General features: G+C 37.8%; 1 protein-coding gene across 6 annotated transcripts in view; it reads right to left on the bottom strand.

Annotated features, from left to right (window-relative positions):
- Positions 1–436: 436 nt before the first annotated feature.
- LOC132386001 (phosphatidylinositol 5-phosphate 4-kinase type-2 beta-like) overlaps positions 437–17,062 on the bottom strand; it is a 189,091-nt gene continuing 172,465 nt past the window's right edge. For 3 of the 6 annotated variants that reach the window (XM_059958237.1, XM_059958239.1, XM_059958243.1), the window contains 2 exons: positions 7,057–7,181; positions 437–4,629 (listed from right to left, as the gene is read on the bottom strand). In XM_059958237.1, the coding sequence (XP_059814220.1) occupies positions 4,549–4,629; positions 7,057–7,181 (206 nt within the window). In that variant the 3' untranslated portion in view covers positions 437–4,548. Of the gene's footprint in view, positions 4,630–7,056; positions 9,441–17,062 lie in introns of those variants that run through there. The other 3 variants (XM_059958241.1, XM_059958242.1, XM_059958240.1) reach the window with 2 other exon arrangements.

The following is a 17,062-nucleotide window of genomic DNA, read 5'->3' as shown; positions in this document are numbered from 1 at the left end:
AATCTGTGAATTCATTGTCATGGAGGCAAAGTCAATGGGTATATTTAAAGCAGAGTTTGATAGGTTCTGAATTTGTAAGGCTGTTAAAAGAAATGGGGAGAAGTCAGAAGAATGGGAAAAATAAATCAGCCATGTTCAAATGGCAGAGCAGACTCAATGAGATGAACAACCTGATTCTGCTCCTAAGTCTCATGGTCTTTTGCCTCTTGCTCAGGGTAGATCTGAGATACATGGAGCAGCAGATTCTAAACTGATTCTAGATCTAAATCTTGTTTGTTATATTTAGTTAGGGTCTTCTCCAAAACCCCTAAAAACAGTAAAATGTTATGACCATTTTGTAAAACATTTGAATATTCATTCTACACCAGAGGTTAGATTTTCAACTGATGTAAACAGTAGGTTTTATTAAAGAAATATTCAGTGACTGCAAGGGGATCACTAAATGGAGTATGACAACTAAAAGCATTAATACATTGACTGCATATTTATCTCCCGGGATACCAACACACATCTTTTTGAGAAGCTTTCTTCAATCAAACCTGGGTTAACTCTCATGTCTGTTACAATTTACCTTCAGCAGCTCCGCCCCTAAATTTTTGATCTTGTGGAATAGGCTTGAGTGTTTCTTCACCAAATGGCCCAATTCTGCCTTATATATCTTATAGTCTTAAACATTGACTTTTCATACATCAATAGCAACTATGGAATGCTGTACCAAGCCTTGGTCAGAAAACAGTTTCTTCCAAATCACTGTAAAACACAACTTTCTCCGGAGTATTTGGCAGTGTCATGGCTATCCAGCTGAGCTCAGAAACAACTGGGCTGCCTTACAACCAGAATCACGTGTGGTTTATGATATCCACTGAGCAGTTATGATTTCACCTAGTACTTTGTATATCAAAAGGGCAAGTAAGAAAACATTTGATACATTTAAAATTGAAGCTTGGAGCAGATGTGGATTTATACAGATGCAACTAAATTTATCATCCTTTACAATATTTCAAGCTGATTAAAATGGCACTAGAGCCTCTATTACAACATATACCATAAGAATTGTACATTTTATTTTCCAGCAACAGGATATCAGAAGCTGCATAATTAAACTGTGCCCTCTATCAGGTCACCTCTCATTCTCCGTCACTACAAGGAGAAAAGGCCAAGTTCACTCAACCTATTCTTATAAGGCATGTTCCCCAATCCAGGCAACATCCTTGTAAATCTCCTCTGCACCCTTTCTATGGCTTCCACATCCCTCCTGAAGTGAGGCGACCAGAACTGAGCACAGTACTCCAAGCGGGGTCTGACCAGCTGCAACATTACCTCTCGGCTCCTAAACTCAATCCCACGATTGATGAAGGCCAATACATCATATGTCTTCTAACTCCACAGTCAACGACACAGCAGCTCTGATGTCCTATGGACTCAAACTCCAAGATCCCTCTGATCCCTCACACTGCCAAGAGTCATACTAATAAGAATAATTAATACTATATTCTGCCATCATATTTGACCTACCAAAATGAACCACTTCACACTTATCTGGGTTGAATTCCATCTGCCATTTCTCAGCCCAGTTTTCCATCCTATCAATGTCCCACTGTAACCTTTGACAGCCCTCCACACTATCCACAACACCCCCAACCTTTGTGTCATCAGCAAACATACTAACCCATCCCTCCAACTTCCTCATCCAGGTCATTTATAAAAATCAGGAAAATTAAGGGTCCCAGAACAGATCCCTGAGGCACTCCACTGGTCACCGACCTCCATGCAGAATATGACCCATCTACAACCACTCTTTGCCTTCTGTGGACAAACCAGTTCTGGATCCACAAAGCAATGTCCCCTTGGATCCCATGACTCCTTACTTTCTCAATAAGCCTTGCATGGGATACCGTATCAAATGCCTTGATAAAATTCATATAGACTACATCTACAGCTCTACCTTCATCAATGTGTTTAGTCAAATCCTCAAAAAATTAAATTAAGATCTTAAAGCACGACCTGCCCTTGACAAAGCCATGCTGACTATTCCAAATCATATTATACCTCTCCAAATGTTCATAAATCCTGCCTCTCAGGATGTTCTCCATCAACTTAGTGACCACTGAGGTAAGACTCACTGGTCTATAATTTCCTGGGCTATCTCTACTCCCTTTTTTGAATACAGGAACAACATCCACAACCCTCCAATCCTCTAGAACTTCTCCCATCCCCTTTGATGATAAAGAGATCATCGCCAGAGGCTCAGCAATCTCCTCCCTCGCCTCCCACAGTAGCCTGGGGTACATGTTGCCTGGTCCTGGTGACTTACCCAACTTCATCCTTTCCAAAAGCTCCAGCACATCCACTTCTTTAATACAGGTGGCCCCCGTTATTGAATATTCACTTTACCAAAGAGGATTTTCACTTTTACAAAAGGAAAGCACCTGCTTTATACGTGTGTTTACCCTGAGAAAGACTACCATGACCGTGAAGCCTCATGCGTGCATGTGTGTACGCATGCGTGTACGTGAGTATATGTGTACGTGCATATGTATGTGCTTGCCGATTTTTTTTCTCCAAATCAATTTTGGCTCACTGTCTTCCTGATTTTGATACATGATACTGCACCATACATACATATTTCTACTTTATATAGGCTGTGTATTTATATTATTCCTGCTTTTACTATATGTTAGTGTTATTTTAGATTTTGTGTGTTATTTGGCATGATTTGGTAGGTTTTTTTTGGGTCTGGGAACGCTCACAAAATTTTTCCCATATAAGTAATGGTAATTGCTTCTTCACTTAATGACATTTCAGCTTACAAACATAGGAACTCTCTACTTTCAGATAGTGGGGGAAACCTGTATCTACATGCTCAAGCTTTCCAGTCCACTGTAAGTCATTCAGAGGAAACCCATACGGTCACGGGGAAGAATGTATACACTCACAGAAGGCACTGGAACTGAACACCAAACTCCAATGACCAAAATATAACAGCATTGCACTAACTGCTACAATACGTTGTTAATTGTTAATCCTCTGACACCCTACATCCACTGTTCCCAAATGTAAAACATATCACTTCCTAATGGCCACCATCATTTTAGTAAACAAAGTTTTGTATTTAAACGTCCATATAAAGTAATGGGTTACAGATGATTTAAACATTAAATGGGTGCAAACATTAACATGTAGTTTGGCTTTAGACATACACATTTCAATGGTCATCAATCAAAGTCAAATTCATAATACCCTCTTCTGTTAATATCTGTTATGCTGTACATAATTAACAGCACACGCTAAATTATATTAAAGGTTAAAGTGCCAATCAATTCCTTCCTTTATTTCTGCAAACTACACAGAAGTGGTTCAAATTTGATGCCTGGGGCTGGCATATTTTATTTGTATACATGCAGCATTTTTTTCGTAAATACAACAGCACAATAATGCTGCAGCTTTTTTTTAGTAATATTTCTGATTCCTTATGGATTCATTCACCAATTAGGTATTTTTTCCTTACAAAATACTACTGAGCAACATTATTATCAGTTTGTTCATTAAAACACCAGATTCAATGGTGAACTCTATTCTTTGTCAAAAGAATCTCAAGTTTTTTTCAGTTCTTTACAAAGGAGTAGCTATTTTTTTTAAAAAAGTCACCCTTTTACTCATGTCTATTAACCTAGGAGGGAATATTGTCCACAAAAATATAGCTAAAGCACATATTACAGACAGTAGGTACTTACTTGAAATGCCAAGTAGTCTACATCAAAGTAAACAACAGCCCTCTTGTCAAGTGACAAAAATAAGTAAACGTTTAGAATATATTTGGGATCCAATCAACTTAGCCAGATCATCTCAGATCTCCAGAACAGTGGCAGATTCTGCAGCCAGACAAGATTGAGGGTAACAAGCATCATATTGTACAGGTTACATTACTTTTTAGTAAACATTCCCCTTTCTCTTCCGCCCTCCCATTCCCAATCAAACAATGTTTTATTTACATATTGATGTGTTGGTTTATTGACAGCTGTTAAAAAAAGTCTTATTTTTTCTGCAATTAGACAACATGGCACAAGTTAACAGTGGCAGCACCAGGGACTGGGTAAGTGCACCTATATAGAGTTACACGCAAGCTATACACCGTGTCTTTGTTTTGGCTGGACAACGTCAAAACTGTTCTTCTAAAGGAAAAGTGATTCTTGCCACGGCCAAAGTGCCCCGTTGTCTTTCACTGTGCGCAAGCACCTGCCTTTGGCTTTTCGAACATGCAGAACTTCTCACTGTGTCATATGGCGTGCCGCCAAAACTGATGCCAGTAAAAACACACTCAGAATGCATGACATGGAAAACTTCAGGAGTAATGCAAAATTTGAGGCAAAGCACATTTGCCATTAAGTGTGTAAGTTTTTTTTGTTGTTTATCTTCTGTTTCCAAAGGATGCAATTTTGAGATTAGTCTCTGTACGCACTACTAGAGTGTCCCCAACTGTTGTTCCCACGTTGCTGCATTTGATACTCCGCAGTAGTCTCTTGTGCATCTAGTGTGTGCTGCATGGCACTATGTTATGATGTTGGACATAAATTCTAAGAAACGCTTTGAGTACTGTTCAGGGTTAACTGTTGATATCTCAGCACCAGCCTGCAATGCACAAACAAACAATGCGTTATTTCAATGGAGAACCATCCTCAGAAACCATTAACCCTTCAAGAGCCAACAACAGGTGCAGACTGTTAAAATGGTTACCTTCTAGTTTAATTAGTACTCAGGAATTAGTTGTATTGAGCAACACACACAAAATGTTGAGGAATTCAGGCTTGACGAGGGTCCATAGATGCTGCCTGAATTGCTCAGTTCCTCCAGCAATTTTTATGTGTTGTTTATAAGTTGATATTTTATGTAATATTCATGGTAAAATTAATTTAAGTAAAAAATTCACATACCACTCAGATTTTTAATTGAAGTTGACAAATCACATTGAATGAGAGATTCAAGTGTATCTAGGTCTGAGAAGACTGAAAGGGTCTTTTACTTTAATGGTTGATAACTACTCTGGTTCAGATCGTATAAACATGTAGAAACCCATCATCTTTTAAATATTAATTCTAAACATTTCCCACATCTTATATCCTCGGACTAAAGCAATTTGTTCTGTTTCAATGCAAAGACTATTAGATTGAGGACCTGAATAAATTTTTAAATATGGAAAATGCTCAAAACAGATCTAGCAGGATCTATTAGTCTTGGTTGATTTAAAAGGTTGTTTAAAAGTAGGGAAGATGTTCTGTGCCTGAGATGCTGCTGAAAGTAAGTTTTTCATTGCACCTGTCCAGACACAAAGGTGTGTATATGACAGTAAACTTGACTTTGAAGATCACAGGATACAGATTCAGAGTACAAGAAACAGAAATGTTTTATTTACCCAACCAGAGGGTGGCAAATCTGTGGAATTCTGTGCCACCAGTGGCTGTGGAAGCCAGGCTATTGAAGAATGGGGTTGAGAGGGAAAATAATTACTCATGATGGAATGATGAAGCAGGCTTGATAGAAGCAACAGCCTAATTCTGATCTTATGTTATCAATTTATGGATCAAAATGAGGCATTGGATCAACATAACACTTTTAACTCATTTTTCCATTCTAACATTTCAATGATTTCCCCAATGAATGTCTGCAATAAGACCAGAAGATATGGGAGTTAGTCCAATCAGCTTATCAGGTCTACACCACCATTCCATTAAGTCTGATTTATTTTCCCTTTCAATCCCATTCTCTTGACCTCTTCCTGTAACCTCTGACAGCTTCAATAATCAAGAACAATATAAAAGCAAAATGACAGAATATTATTAAAGGCTTTCTGAAAAGCCAAAGAAACAACATTAACTGATTCTCCTTTATTTCTGGCCTGTTATTTCTTCAAAGAATTCCAACAGATTTGTCAGGCAAGATTTCCCCTTTGGAAACCAAGCTGACGTTGGCCTTGACTCGGTTGCAACTGGTCTTGTTGAGTCAGAATCTACTGGGAACTCGAGACAGAAACCATTGGGAACTCGTCAAAATGGCCAGACTCACTAGTTCTATAAAGTGTAGGAGGAATAAAAGGGACACAAAAAAATCCTCCAGATGCTAGTAATCTTGACCAGGGCATATGGAATAGTGGAGAAATTTAGCAGCATCTATGGAGCAGAACAGTCAGTATTTCAGGCTGAGACTCTTGATTAGAATATTGACTGACCTTCAGTATTTTACTCAGCAGTAAAAGAGAGCTGGATTAGTGCTAAGTAAAATTAGAGAAATCCATTGAGGAACAACACCGAGTAAAATCACATCATTCCAGTGACCAAGGATCAATCCTCAACCCCGAATGTGTCACATTCTCCCAGTGACCCTGGGTTTCCACTGGGTGCTCTGATTTCCTTCCACCACCCAACAGTACTGACTGAGATACATTTTGAAGAAATACCAAGACTGAGATAGGGAGAAGATGCATGCAAAAGCAAGAGAACAGAAATCAGTATCTGACAATAACTCAGTAATGCGCAAAAACTGGGTTGAACTCAGCCTCTATTGGGACAACTGCTTGTCTGCTACTAGGGTATACAAGCATACAAGCAAATGTCAACTACGAGTGAAAGGCTGATCAACAGCTCCACCCACTAATCCACCTCTTCACAGCCCCAACCACCACTACCTTATCATTCCCTCATCAGTCACCTTATGTACAGACACTCCAGTGTCACTTTATGGACATACAATCAATCGAAGCTTATAACTTATCATATGTATTAATATTTATTGTTTTTTTTAAATTCGTTATTATGTTCTTTATCTTGTGCTTTTATTTGTGCTGCATCGGAGTTGCAGCACAAAATAATTTAATTTTCCTTTATACTTGGGTACCTGAAATGACATTCAAAAATCCTGTCTCTTGAGGATTAATGCCGTTTGTCTGGTGTTTTTATATAGAGACAGGGGCAGAGAAACTGGAATTATTGATCACTCTCAAACTGTGCATATCTCCAAATGTGCCCAGAGTTTGTATTGAATTGTCACAGGTGATCTACTTACCCCGTGTTTCACTGTTTTGGCAGCATGGGCAGCTTTCTTCTTCGCATCATAATGAGTTAAAATGTCAATTATTGCCATAAAGAAAACTTCCTTCCTTGGGGCATCTGGAAAATTAGCCAGTATGACTGACATTAGAGAACAAGACTATTACAACTTAGTTATGATGTAAGCACTAGAGAACATATTTTTTACAATGTGCAGCTGTGACCACAGTAACTTTACAACCTCACAGTTGCATACTTTCTGCACATATAACAATTCACCCAAGACCCCGGTAAAGGCAGAGTGGGAATGGAACAGAACATCGCTTTTCACACACACCATCTAATTAGCTAATCACAATTTCCGTGACAACGGTCAATCACAACAGTGTTCCTGGTCATCACCATGGCAATAGTGACTACCTAATTAGTAACTTCATCGGGAAGGCATGAAATTGATGGAAACGCAAAGTCCAAGTCTACAAGCTCTAGGCTTGTTAGATATAAAGTTTAAAAAGAAACATTCCTGATACTGTACTCCATTTTAATAACAACCAATAACAACCATCCTTACTATATAAAATAAACTGCAGGCTGTCTCCCCACTGATTATCGAAATAGAAAGATGGTAACTTTCCCAGATGCTGCTGTCTAAAAAGTCTATTTATTCGATTAAAACCAAGAAACAAAAGAGTGCAGTGGGATGTAGGCTGGGTTGGGAGCAACTAAAACACTTGATTGTAATTTAATTGCAGATGTAAAACTTGAAAATCCGAATCAGGTTATTACCACTGATATCAGTTGTAAAATTTGTTGTTTTGTGGCAGCAGTACAGCACGATACATATTATACTATAAATTACAATTTTGTATTTGTATTTTATACACACACAGTGGTCTCCAGTTAATTGGGCATTCAGTTAATCGGGGCAGCTGCTTATTTGGGACAATTCTTAATTTTTCAATCTATGTATCACCTTAGGTCACATGGTTGAAATGTCGTCCAGAATTTCATGTATAGAGAATTATACCTGTTGTCATACAGTTAAATAAGGTGCACTGAAAAAATCCCAAATATTAAAAGGAAATTTGACCAATATAATCTCTCCTCCTTCAAATAGCAGATTCCCATCAGGGAAGAGACTATACAGCTTTCATGCCAGGACCACTAAACTCAAAAACAGTTACTTCCCCAAGCTGTCAGACTTATCAACACATCCACCATTAACCCATCTCACCATTACCTCCCACAACTACATCCACATCTGCCACTCATCTCCACAGCCTCTCAGCATGCATCAGCCTCCAAATGTTGCAACTTTTATGCTTTTGCTAATAGACACCTCTTACCTATTCCAACAGACGTCATTCTACTGTATTTTCATTTACCCTAGAAGAGTTCCTCTTACCAAAAATCAACTTGTCACTGCATCATTTCCTGTCACTCTCCTTATGGTCATATACTTTACGTACTTAAATCAATCTATGCATTTAAATTAGATTTATGCATATACAGCCACACTCAACTCTGGGCAAAAGACACTTCTCTTGGTAGATGCACACCAAATGGAACACCATCTGATGGAAGGTACCACTGACAATATAACAGGCTTTTATAGTCTTTTTAACGGGTTAAAAAGAACCAGCAGAAATTGACACACCTGGATTCTGAGTCTTCCATTATAAACTCTATTGTATTAGTAACTACGTAAAAAAATATAAAACAAGATAAACAGGTTAGCAAAGTATATGCATATATATAGTTGAGTAAATAGGGTTCCCAAGCTTTTCCCAGCTCAGGAGATTAAGTGATACAGTCTTACGGTTTATGGTAAGTAATCAGTTCAGTTCTGGAATTTAGTTTGAGTAGAGTTGGAGAGAGAGAGAAAGGGATAGAGATTTAGTTTGTCTTCCAATGCCGATGTTCCATGTTGTCCTCCTTGCTTCTGAAATTTATTTGAAGTCACAACTTGTTTCAACAGAAAGGGGACCGTTTCTACGGTTACGGTATCAACCCAGGCCAGGGTTGAACACATCAAAAGTGTTCAACCGGTCACTCCTTTGTCCACACTGTGAGCAAAACCCCACCCTTGTCGTGGGCACACAAAACTCACCAGTGTCCTCCTTGCCTCTGACGTCGTGTGTCTCCTGTGTGTCTGATTAAAAAGTCGACTGACCTTGTATATATCTCCAAGTGCTGAACACGAGTTGTCCATCGTATAGCTCCACCTTTCAGTTCCCAAGGCAACCCACAGACTCTCTCCCTGCTGCTGAATTAGTACATAAGCTGTTCACTCTCTCTCTTTCTTGTTAAAGGAACAGTCCACTTTAGAATAATCCTTTAGATCTCATCACAATACAGAGATTAAATAATGGGTAAGTTCCAGTGTCAGATCTCTTGATCCTGAGGGAAACAAATTCCCAAGAAGCCGAGGTTACATAATGCAAGAATAATCAAACAATACCCTGTAAATTAATTTACAGTACTCAGTAAATTAGTTTACTCAACACTTCATTTGTTACTCTGTCCTTACACAATATTTTCGTCATTCTTCTCAAAAACCACATTTCTGCAGCTTTTTCCCTCATTTTGCTTTTATATTGTTCAACATTCACTTTCATGTTAATGTGGAATGAATGTAGCACTGCAACACTCTTAAGTTTTGTACCCAAAGAAATTATATTATTCTTTAGGACCTTGCTCAAATTCATCTAGCAATTCCAATCATTTTTCTAATATCAGTATCAGTGTGAGACATTATTGTGCTCCTCATGTAGCTGTACTGTCACATTTATTTAACTGTAGTGTTCTCATTCAGGTGTAAAAACTCTGAAGTAAACACCAAGTTAAACCATAGTCAATGAAGCAGGATCCCAGTAAGATGAACTGTTTACTGTTCACTCTTCCACATTAACGTATGGTGAAAACTGTTGATAAAACAATACAAAATATATACAGTATTTGTTTCCTTCTTGACATCACATTTACATCATAAATACTTGCAAAAGTAAAACTACAACAACTATATTACATTAAAGTACAACATACAGTCAGAATCTACCTACGCCACCAACAGCTTTAAATACACTTCAACACAAACTATCCGCAACACTTTCAATAACAAAGAACATAAACTTATCAACCGTCATTACTTTTAACAGAATCAGCGTAAATATTTTACTTCAACATATTATTTTATGAACTTACAGCGTTGCTTCTATGATGTTTCTTAGTGCGTAGAATGAAAACTTTTCTCATGCTGATCCTGCACACACAAGCCCCCTCCTTCCCGTTTCTCCAAACTGGTATTTACCCATAAGATGCGACGAAACAGGATGTGACATCATCGCATGCCACGATACATCACAGACAACAAATTTACTTTCAACAACCTTAACTTAAACTAGAAAATAATTGCAAATGAATTACAAAGCGAAAATATAATAAACTAAACAAATGCCTTTAAGGCATCACATTAACTGTTTCATTTTCAGTTCATATTTCTGTACAGCTTTCTTATTTGTGACAACCATTCAGTCTTCTTCAGTTGATGGTCATCCTCCTTTTGTACTTTTTTCAATGATTTCATCTATTATTTATTGAAGCTTCTGTTTGGAAGTAGCTATCAGCATTGTGATGTCTGTGTATCGTAAGTTGTTCAAATTGTATCCACAAATTATCATGCCTGGAATACTGCTAATTTCTCCTAGAATCTTCTCACAATAAAGGTAAAATAGGTTAGGTGAGAGAATACAACCCTGTCATAATCCAGACAAAATCACTTGTTTCATTTCAATTCTCATTCCTATTCTTTGTTCTCAAAATTCTGAAGATTCCGATAGCTTTCATATCAATATCCAAATCCTGAAGGATTTTTATAACCTTTTCATGTCAAACTTGTCAATAGCACCTCTCAAATAAATAATCTGTAAAACTATATTTAATCATTTATTTAGGGGCTTGTTGGATCAGGATGTAGATCAGGATAGCCCTCAACTTAGTTGTATAAATGTCAATTTCTAATATCTTCACCCTTCCTTCTCAGTCCTGAAGAAGGGCTTTGGCCTGAAACATCAACTATTTATAAAAACTGAAAACCTTTTTAGAAAAATTATTTTAGAAATTACTTGAAGTTACCCATAACCTATTTTTCTAAGCTCCATGTACCTATCCAGGAGTCTCTAAGGCTCTATTGTATCCGTCTGCAATGCCTTCGCCGGCAGCACATTCCATGCCCTCACCACTCTGTGTAAAAAACTTAACCCGTGCATCTATTTCCAAGCACCTTAAAACTGTCCCCTTTCGGTTAGCCATTTCAGCCCTGGAAAAAGCCTTTGACTATCCACACAATCAATGCCTCTCATTATCTTATATACCTTTATCATTTCCATAGATGTTGCCTGACATGCCAAGTTCCTCCAGCAGTTTGTGGGTGTTCCTTTGGGTTTCTAACCAGGTTTTCTTATGTTTAGGGCATAGAATTCTTTCTTGTAATTTAACTTCCCTATGCTTGTTTGTACTTCTTATATAGTCAGCAATTATACACAGTTCCAAGAAAGTTTGTGAACCTTTTACAATTACTTTGTTTTCTGCATTAATTACTCATAAACGTGGTCTGCTCTTCACAATAATAGACAAACACAATCTATCTAAACTAATAAAACATAAACAATTGTACGTTTCACATCTTTATTTTACACATTGTTTAATCATGCACAGTCCAGGTCAGAAAAATTTATGTAAACCCTTGTATTCAATAACAGCTAGAGGAAATAACTTCCACCAAGTGTTTCCTGTAGCTGCTGATCAGACTTGAGCAAAGGTGAGGAGGAATTTTTGACCATTCTTCCATATGTTTCAGATAATCTTTCTGGGTTAACTTGAATAAACAGCACATTTCAGGTCACGCCGCAGAATCTTAATGGGGTTAAGGTTAGGACTCAGATTTGGCCATTCCAAGACATGAATTTTTTTCTTTCTAAACCATTCTGTTGTTGATTTACTCTTGTGTTTTGGATCATTGCCTTGTTGCTTCATCCAACTTCTATTAAGCTTCAGGTGTCAGACATTATTTCTTGATACAATTTTGAATTCATTGTTTCTTCAACAATTGCAAGCTGTCCAGACCCTGAGGCAGCAAAGCAGCCCCAAACCATGATGCTCCTTCCACCAAATATAGCAGTGTGCTCTTCTGCTAAAAAATTCTTTTTTTTTGTCTTATCTGTCCACAGAGCATCTAGGTGGTCTTATTGAAACATAGAACACAGAACAATGCAGCACAGTACAGGCCCTTCAGCCCACAATGTTGTGCCGACCCTTAAACCCTGCCTCCCATAAAACCACACACCTTAAATTTGTCCATGTCTTCCTTTCAATATTCCATTTCCCTTTTGAATGTCACGATTGGATCAGCTTCCTCTATCAGGCACACCAGTGATTTCGAGACACAAGCCAATCACTGTACAAATTATTCTTTCCTGGTGAGACCTTCTGTTTTAAATATTAAAGTCACGTAGAATTCTACATCCTCTGCATTCACCAATATCTGGGATGCTGGAGGTCTCCCAGAATTCTCACAGTGGGATTTGATTGGGCAATTGGAAAAAGTCAAAAGCGTGAATGCTCCTTTTTAATTCTCTTGCCCCAAATAATGTGTAGTGTGTAGTCTTTTGCATACTTGAGATGTATTTATTTTTGGAGAGCACTAGTTTTACTCCATGAATACCACCATTCTTGTTTCAGTGTTTTTCTTATAGTGGACAAATAAATAGAGTTAAGCAAGTTCTAGAGACTTCTTTTAGTGTTACTGGATTCTTTTTCACCTCTTTCAGCATTGCACATTGCGATCTTGCTATGATCACATAATGTGCACTCCCAGGGAAAATAGAAACAGTACAGAATTCCGTCCATTTATAGATAGGCACCTCTACAACCCACAACTTTAATCACATTGCACTGACTGGAACATCTGACTCCAAATTGCTTTTGTAGAAAGCATTGCTTTCAATGACTGGTGTACAATGACACTCAGGTCTCCAGGGAGACCTTTTGCCAGAAATGGAAAAGTGGAAGGGAGAATGGAAAGAACAAAGGGGACATCTATGATAGACAAACCAAGTCTGTCAAAGTAATTTAGAAATGGAAGAGAGAAAAATCAAAGTGTACAGTTTTGCAGCAAGATGGGTGTATTAAAAGGAGCTACCTTTTCAGTTTCAATTAGGTCCACAATTAAGATTTAAAAGGCAGAGCTACACAGCAGTTTCTCTTGAGTTTTGAGGCAACCAATAAATGAAGAGGGATTAATTAAAGGCATGGACAAAGTAATGTACCTGGCAATTTTCTCTACAACACACACAAAATGCTGGTGGAACACAGCAGGCCAGGCAGCATCTACAGGGAGAAGCGATGTCGACATTTCGAGCTGAGACCCTTCGTCAGGACTAACTGAAAGGAAAGATAGTAAGAGATTTGAAAGTAGTGGCGGGAGGGGGAAATCCGAAATGATAGGAGAAGACCGGAGGGGGTGGGATGAAGCTAAGAGCTGGAAAGGTAACTGGCAAAAGTGGTACAGAGCTGGAGAAGGGAAAGGATCATGGGACAGGAGGCCTCAGGAGAAAGAAAGGAGGAGGGGAGCACCAGAGGGAGATGGAGAACTACAGGAACTACAGGGAAGTAGTCACCCTTAGTTTGCAGGAACAGGTAACTGGGTGACTGTCAGATCAAGGTGAAGTACACAGCCAGTGCAAAATATACATGTGGCCATTCCCCTTAATAATAATTATACAACTTTAGATACTATTGAGGGGAAGACCTACTGGGGGTGGGGGGGTGGGGTAGCCATTTTGACTGGTTCTCTGGCACTGAGGCTCAGAAGAGCAGACAGGTGTTGAGGACTGCATTGTTGATAGGAGATTCCTTAGTCAGAAGAACTGAGACAAGGTTCTGTGAGCATGATAGAGACATGTGGATGGTGTCTTGTCTCCTGTGCCAGGATCAGAGATTCTTGGATTAGGTCCATAGCATTCTGAATACAGTGGCTGAGCAGCCAGAGGTCTAGGCATTTTGGCACCAATGAAATAGGTAAACAAAGTGAGGAGGTCCTGAAGAGAGATTTTAAGGAGCTATGTAGAAATCTGAGATTACAGAACCTTCAGGAGACTCAGCAGGAGACGCTCATGGAGTGAGTACTGTTTTGGATTCGCTCCATAACCTTTACTTTTTTTTAACCTTTGATCACCCTTATTCAGCTTATTTTTACCTATACCGAAAGTTTCTTTGTTAATTTTTTTTTGAACTTACTGCTAAGAGTTTGTTGTGAACTTTTGAAGATATGCAAACAGAAATGTCTCTCAGGTCTAAGGGACGGGATCCCGGACGCAATCCGAATGGTAACGGGAAGAAGCAGGCTCCGCCACAACAAACTCAATTAACTTATGAATTGTTTATGGAGGTTTTGGATAAAAAATTTGATCAACTACAACAATTTTTAAAGAAGATATAAAGGCTTTTCAAGAGTACATGGTTAAGACGGATTTAGTAATTAAGTAGCAACAAGCTCTTATTGCGTCTTTGCAAGAAGATGCTCGGAAGTGAGATTTGACTATTGAAAAACTGCAACAGGATTTAATTTCAACCATTAAGCTGATGGAAGCCCTTAAAGCCAAGAGTGACGATTTTGAGAATCGGTCCAGAAGACAGAACCTACGTATACTGGGTCTTCCAGACAGCATAGAAAAAGATGACCCTTCGAAATATTTTGCTCAACTTTTAAAAGAAGCATTTCCGACGATTTTCCCGAATAACCCTCCTTTATTGGATCGGGCACATAGAATTTGGCGTCGATCACCGAGTGCTACAGACAAAGCTTCGGTTGTAATTGTCCGGTTCCATTATGTACATGACAAAGAACAACCTATACGGGCAGCTCGTCGAGCAGGAATAGTTAAATTCAAAGATTACTGCTTCCGCCTGGTTGAAGACTTTAGCCCTGACCTTTTAAAAAGAAGGCTTCTTTTTAAACCGTTGATGGCTGAATGTAATGAGAAAAATCTGAAATCTGCGCTCCTATACCCTGCGAAGCTTCGAATATCTCCGTCGAATGCTCCACGACGAATTTTCCTTTCAACTTCAGAAGCGAGAAATTATCTGGAGAAGAACTTCCCTACTGCTACAGACATCACTCTCTAATAAATGAACGATTCTGATCGTGTAAGATGGTTCTCGATTTCTTAAACCAGAATTAACCTCTGGTTGTTGGTGTAGGTTCATCCTATACTTTATACTTAAGTTAAAGTGTGTTTTCGTTATATCAATTGTTTTACCTTATACACTTTAACCATTATACTACATTCTTGTCCATTAACTTTGTTCCTTCGAAGGTATATTTTTAATTCTTTGAAGGTGAATTTTTTTTTGATTAAGATGGTTGTTTTTTGAAAAAGATTTTTGGTTTTGCTTAAGATGACGTTATTTTTTTCTTTCTTTTGTCTTCTTCCTACAATGCATCGCTTATCATAGCTTACATATTTTTTGTTTTGTCTGGGCTAGAGCCCGATTTATAATTTTTTTTTAGTGACTATATTCTTATTTTTTTACAACTAACTATACTTAGAAATATACTTAGAAAATATACTAAATATACTTAGAAAAAAACATATATCCTTTATATATGGAGTGTTCTTCAGCTGACATGGGGGTAGAATTAGTCTTATTTTTTCCTTTTTTAAGTCATATTTTGGCTTTTTCTCTTTTTCTTGGGGGGTGGGGGATGGTCTGTTTTCTAATTCTATTTTTTTTGTACCAGTTTGTGTTAGTTTTTTTATTTGGGCTGTTTTTGAACTTCAAATATGTCCGTGTTGTCGTCACTTTTGGGTCTTCCCTTTACTTTTGTTCCTCTTCCAGGTGCATGAGTTTACAAGTTGGTTAACCCTTTCTATACCAAAGGGTTGATTTTAGAATTATGGCTCAGACCATTAATTTTGTGTCTTGGAATCATCCAATTAAACAAAAGAAGATTTTCAAAGTATTCCAAAGACTTAATGCTCATATCATTTTTGTACAAGAAACCCACATGAGGAAGGAGGACAAATTTCGTTTTTTTAGATTTTGGCGGGGTCAACAGTATCATGCAAATTCGAACACCAAAGTAAAAGGAGTTTCAATTTTTATTGACTCCTCTATTCCATTTGTTCAACATGATATTTTTTCGGATCTGAATGGTAGATTTTTGTTAATTATGGGTTTACTTTGTAATAAAAAGGTTGCTTTGGTTAATGTTTACGCTCCAAATGTGGATTGTCCTGACTTTTTAAAGTCCTTATTTACTTCTTTACCTAATCTAAATGAATATAAGTTAATAATGGGTGGTGACTTTAATTGTTGTTTAAATCCTCTGATGGATAAATCTTTATCTATTCAGACTTTACCTAATAAGTCGGCCACTTGTATTAACTCTTTTTTGACTGACAATGGAGTTTTTGATATTTGGAGATTTCGGCATCCTAAAGACAAAGGGTTTTCTTTTTTCTCACATGTTTATCACTCTTATTTGAGAATTGATTATTTTTTTGTAGACTCTTGTTTTATTCCATTGGTAATCGGTTGTAACTATGATATTATAGCTATCTCTGATCATGCTCCATTATTACTTTCTATGAAATTTACGGATACAGCTTCTAATGCCAGACAATGGCGATTTGACTCTACCTTATTGCAAGACTCAGACTTTATAAAATTTATGGAGGAGCAGATCGACTTCTTTTTTTCAACTAATTCTACAGATGCTATCTCCTGCGGAACACTTTGGGACACTTTTAAAGCGTATATACGTGGACAGATTATTTCTTATTCTGTTGGTTTAAGGAAACGTACTGAAACTCTTTTATTGGTTGATAAAATTAAAGAGATTGATAAGAAATATTCAATTGCTCCTAGTAAGGAGCTTTACAAACAAAGGGTTGAACTTCAAATGGAAAATAGTTTATTACTTACATCCTCGATTGAAAATCAATTAATGAAAACTAGAT

This window comes from Hypanus sabinus, assembly GCF_030144855.1.
Source record: "Hypanus sabinus isolate sHypSab1 chromosome Y unlocalized genomic scaffold, sHypSab1.hap1 SUPER_Y_unloc_1, whole genome shotgun sequence".
NCBI classification, from domain to species: Eukaryota; Metazoa; Chordata; class Chondrichthyes; order Myliobatiformes; family Dasyatidae; genus Hypanus; species Hypanus sabinus.
This window is presented reverse-complemented; position numbering and strand designations above follow the sequence as displayed.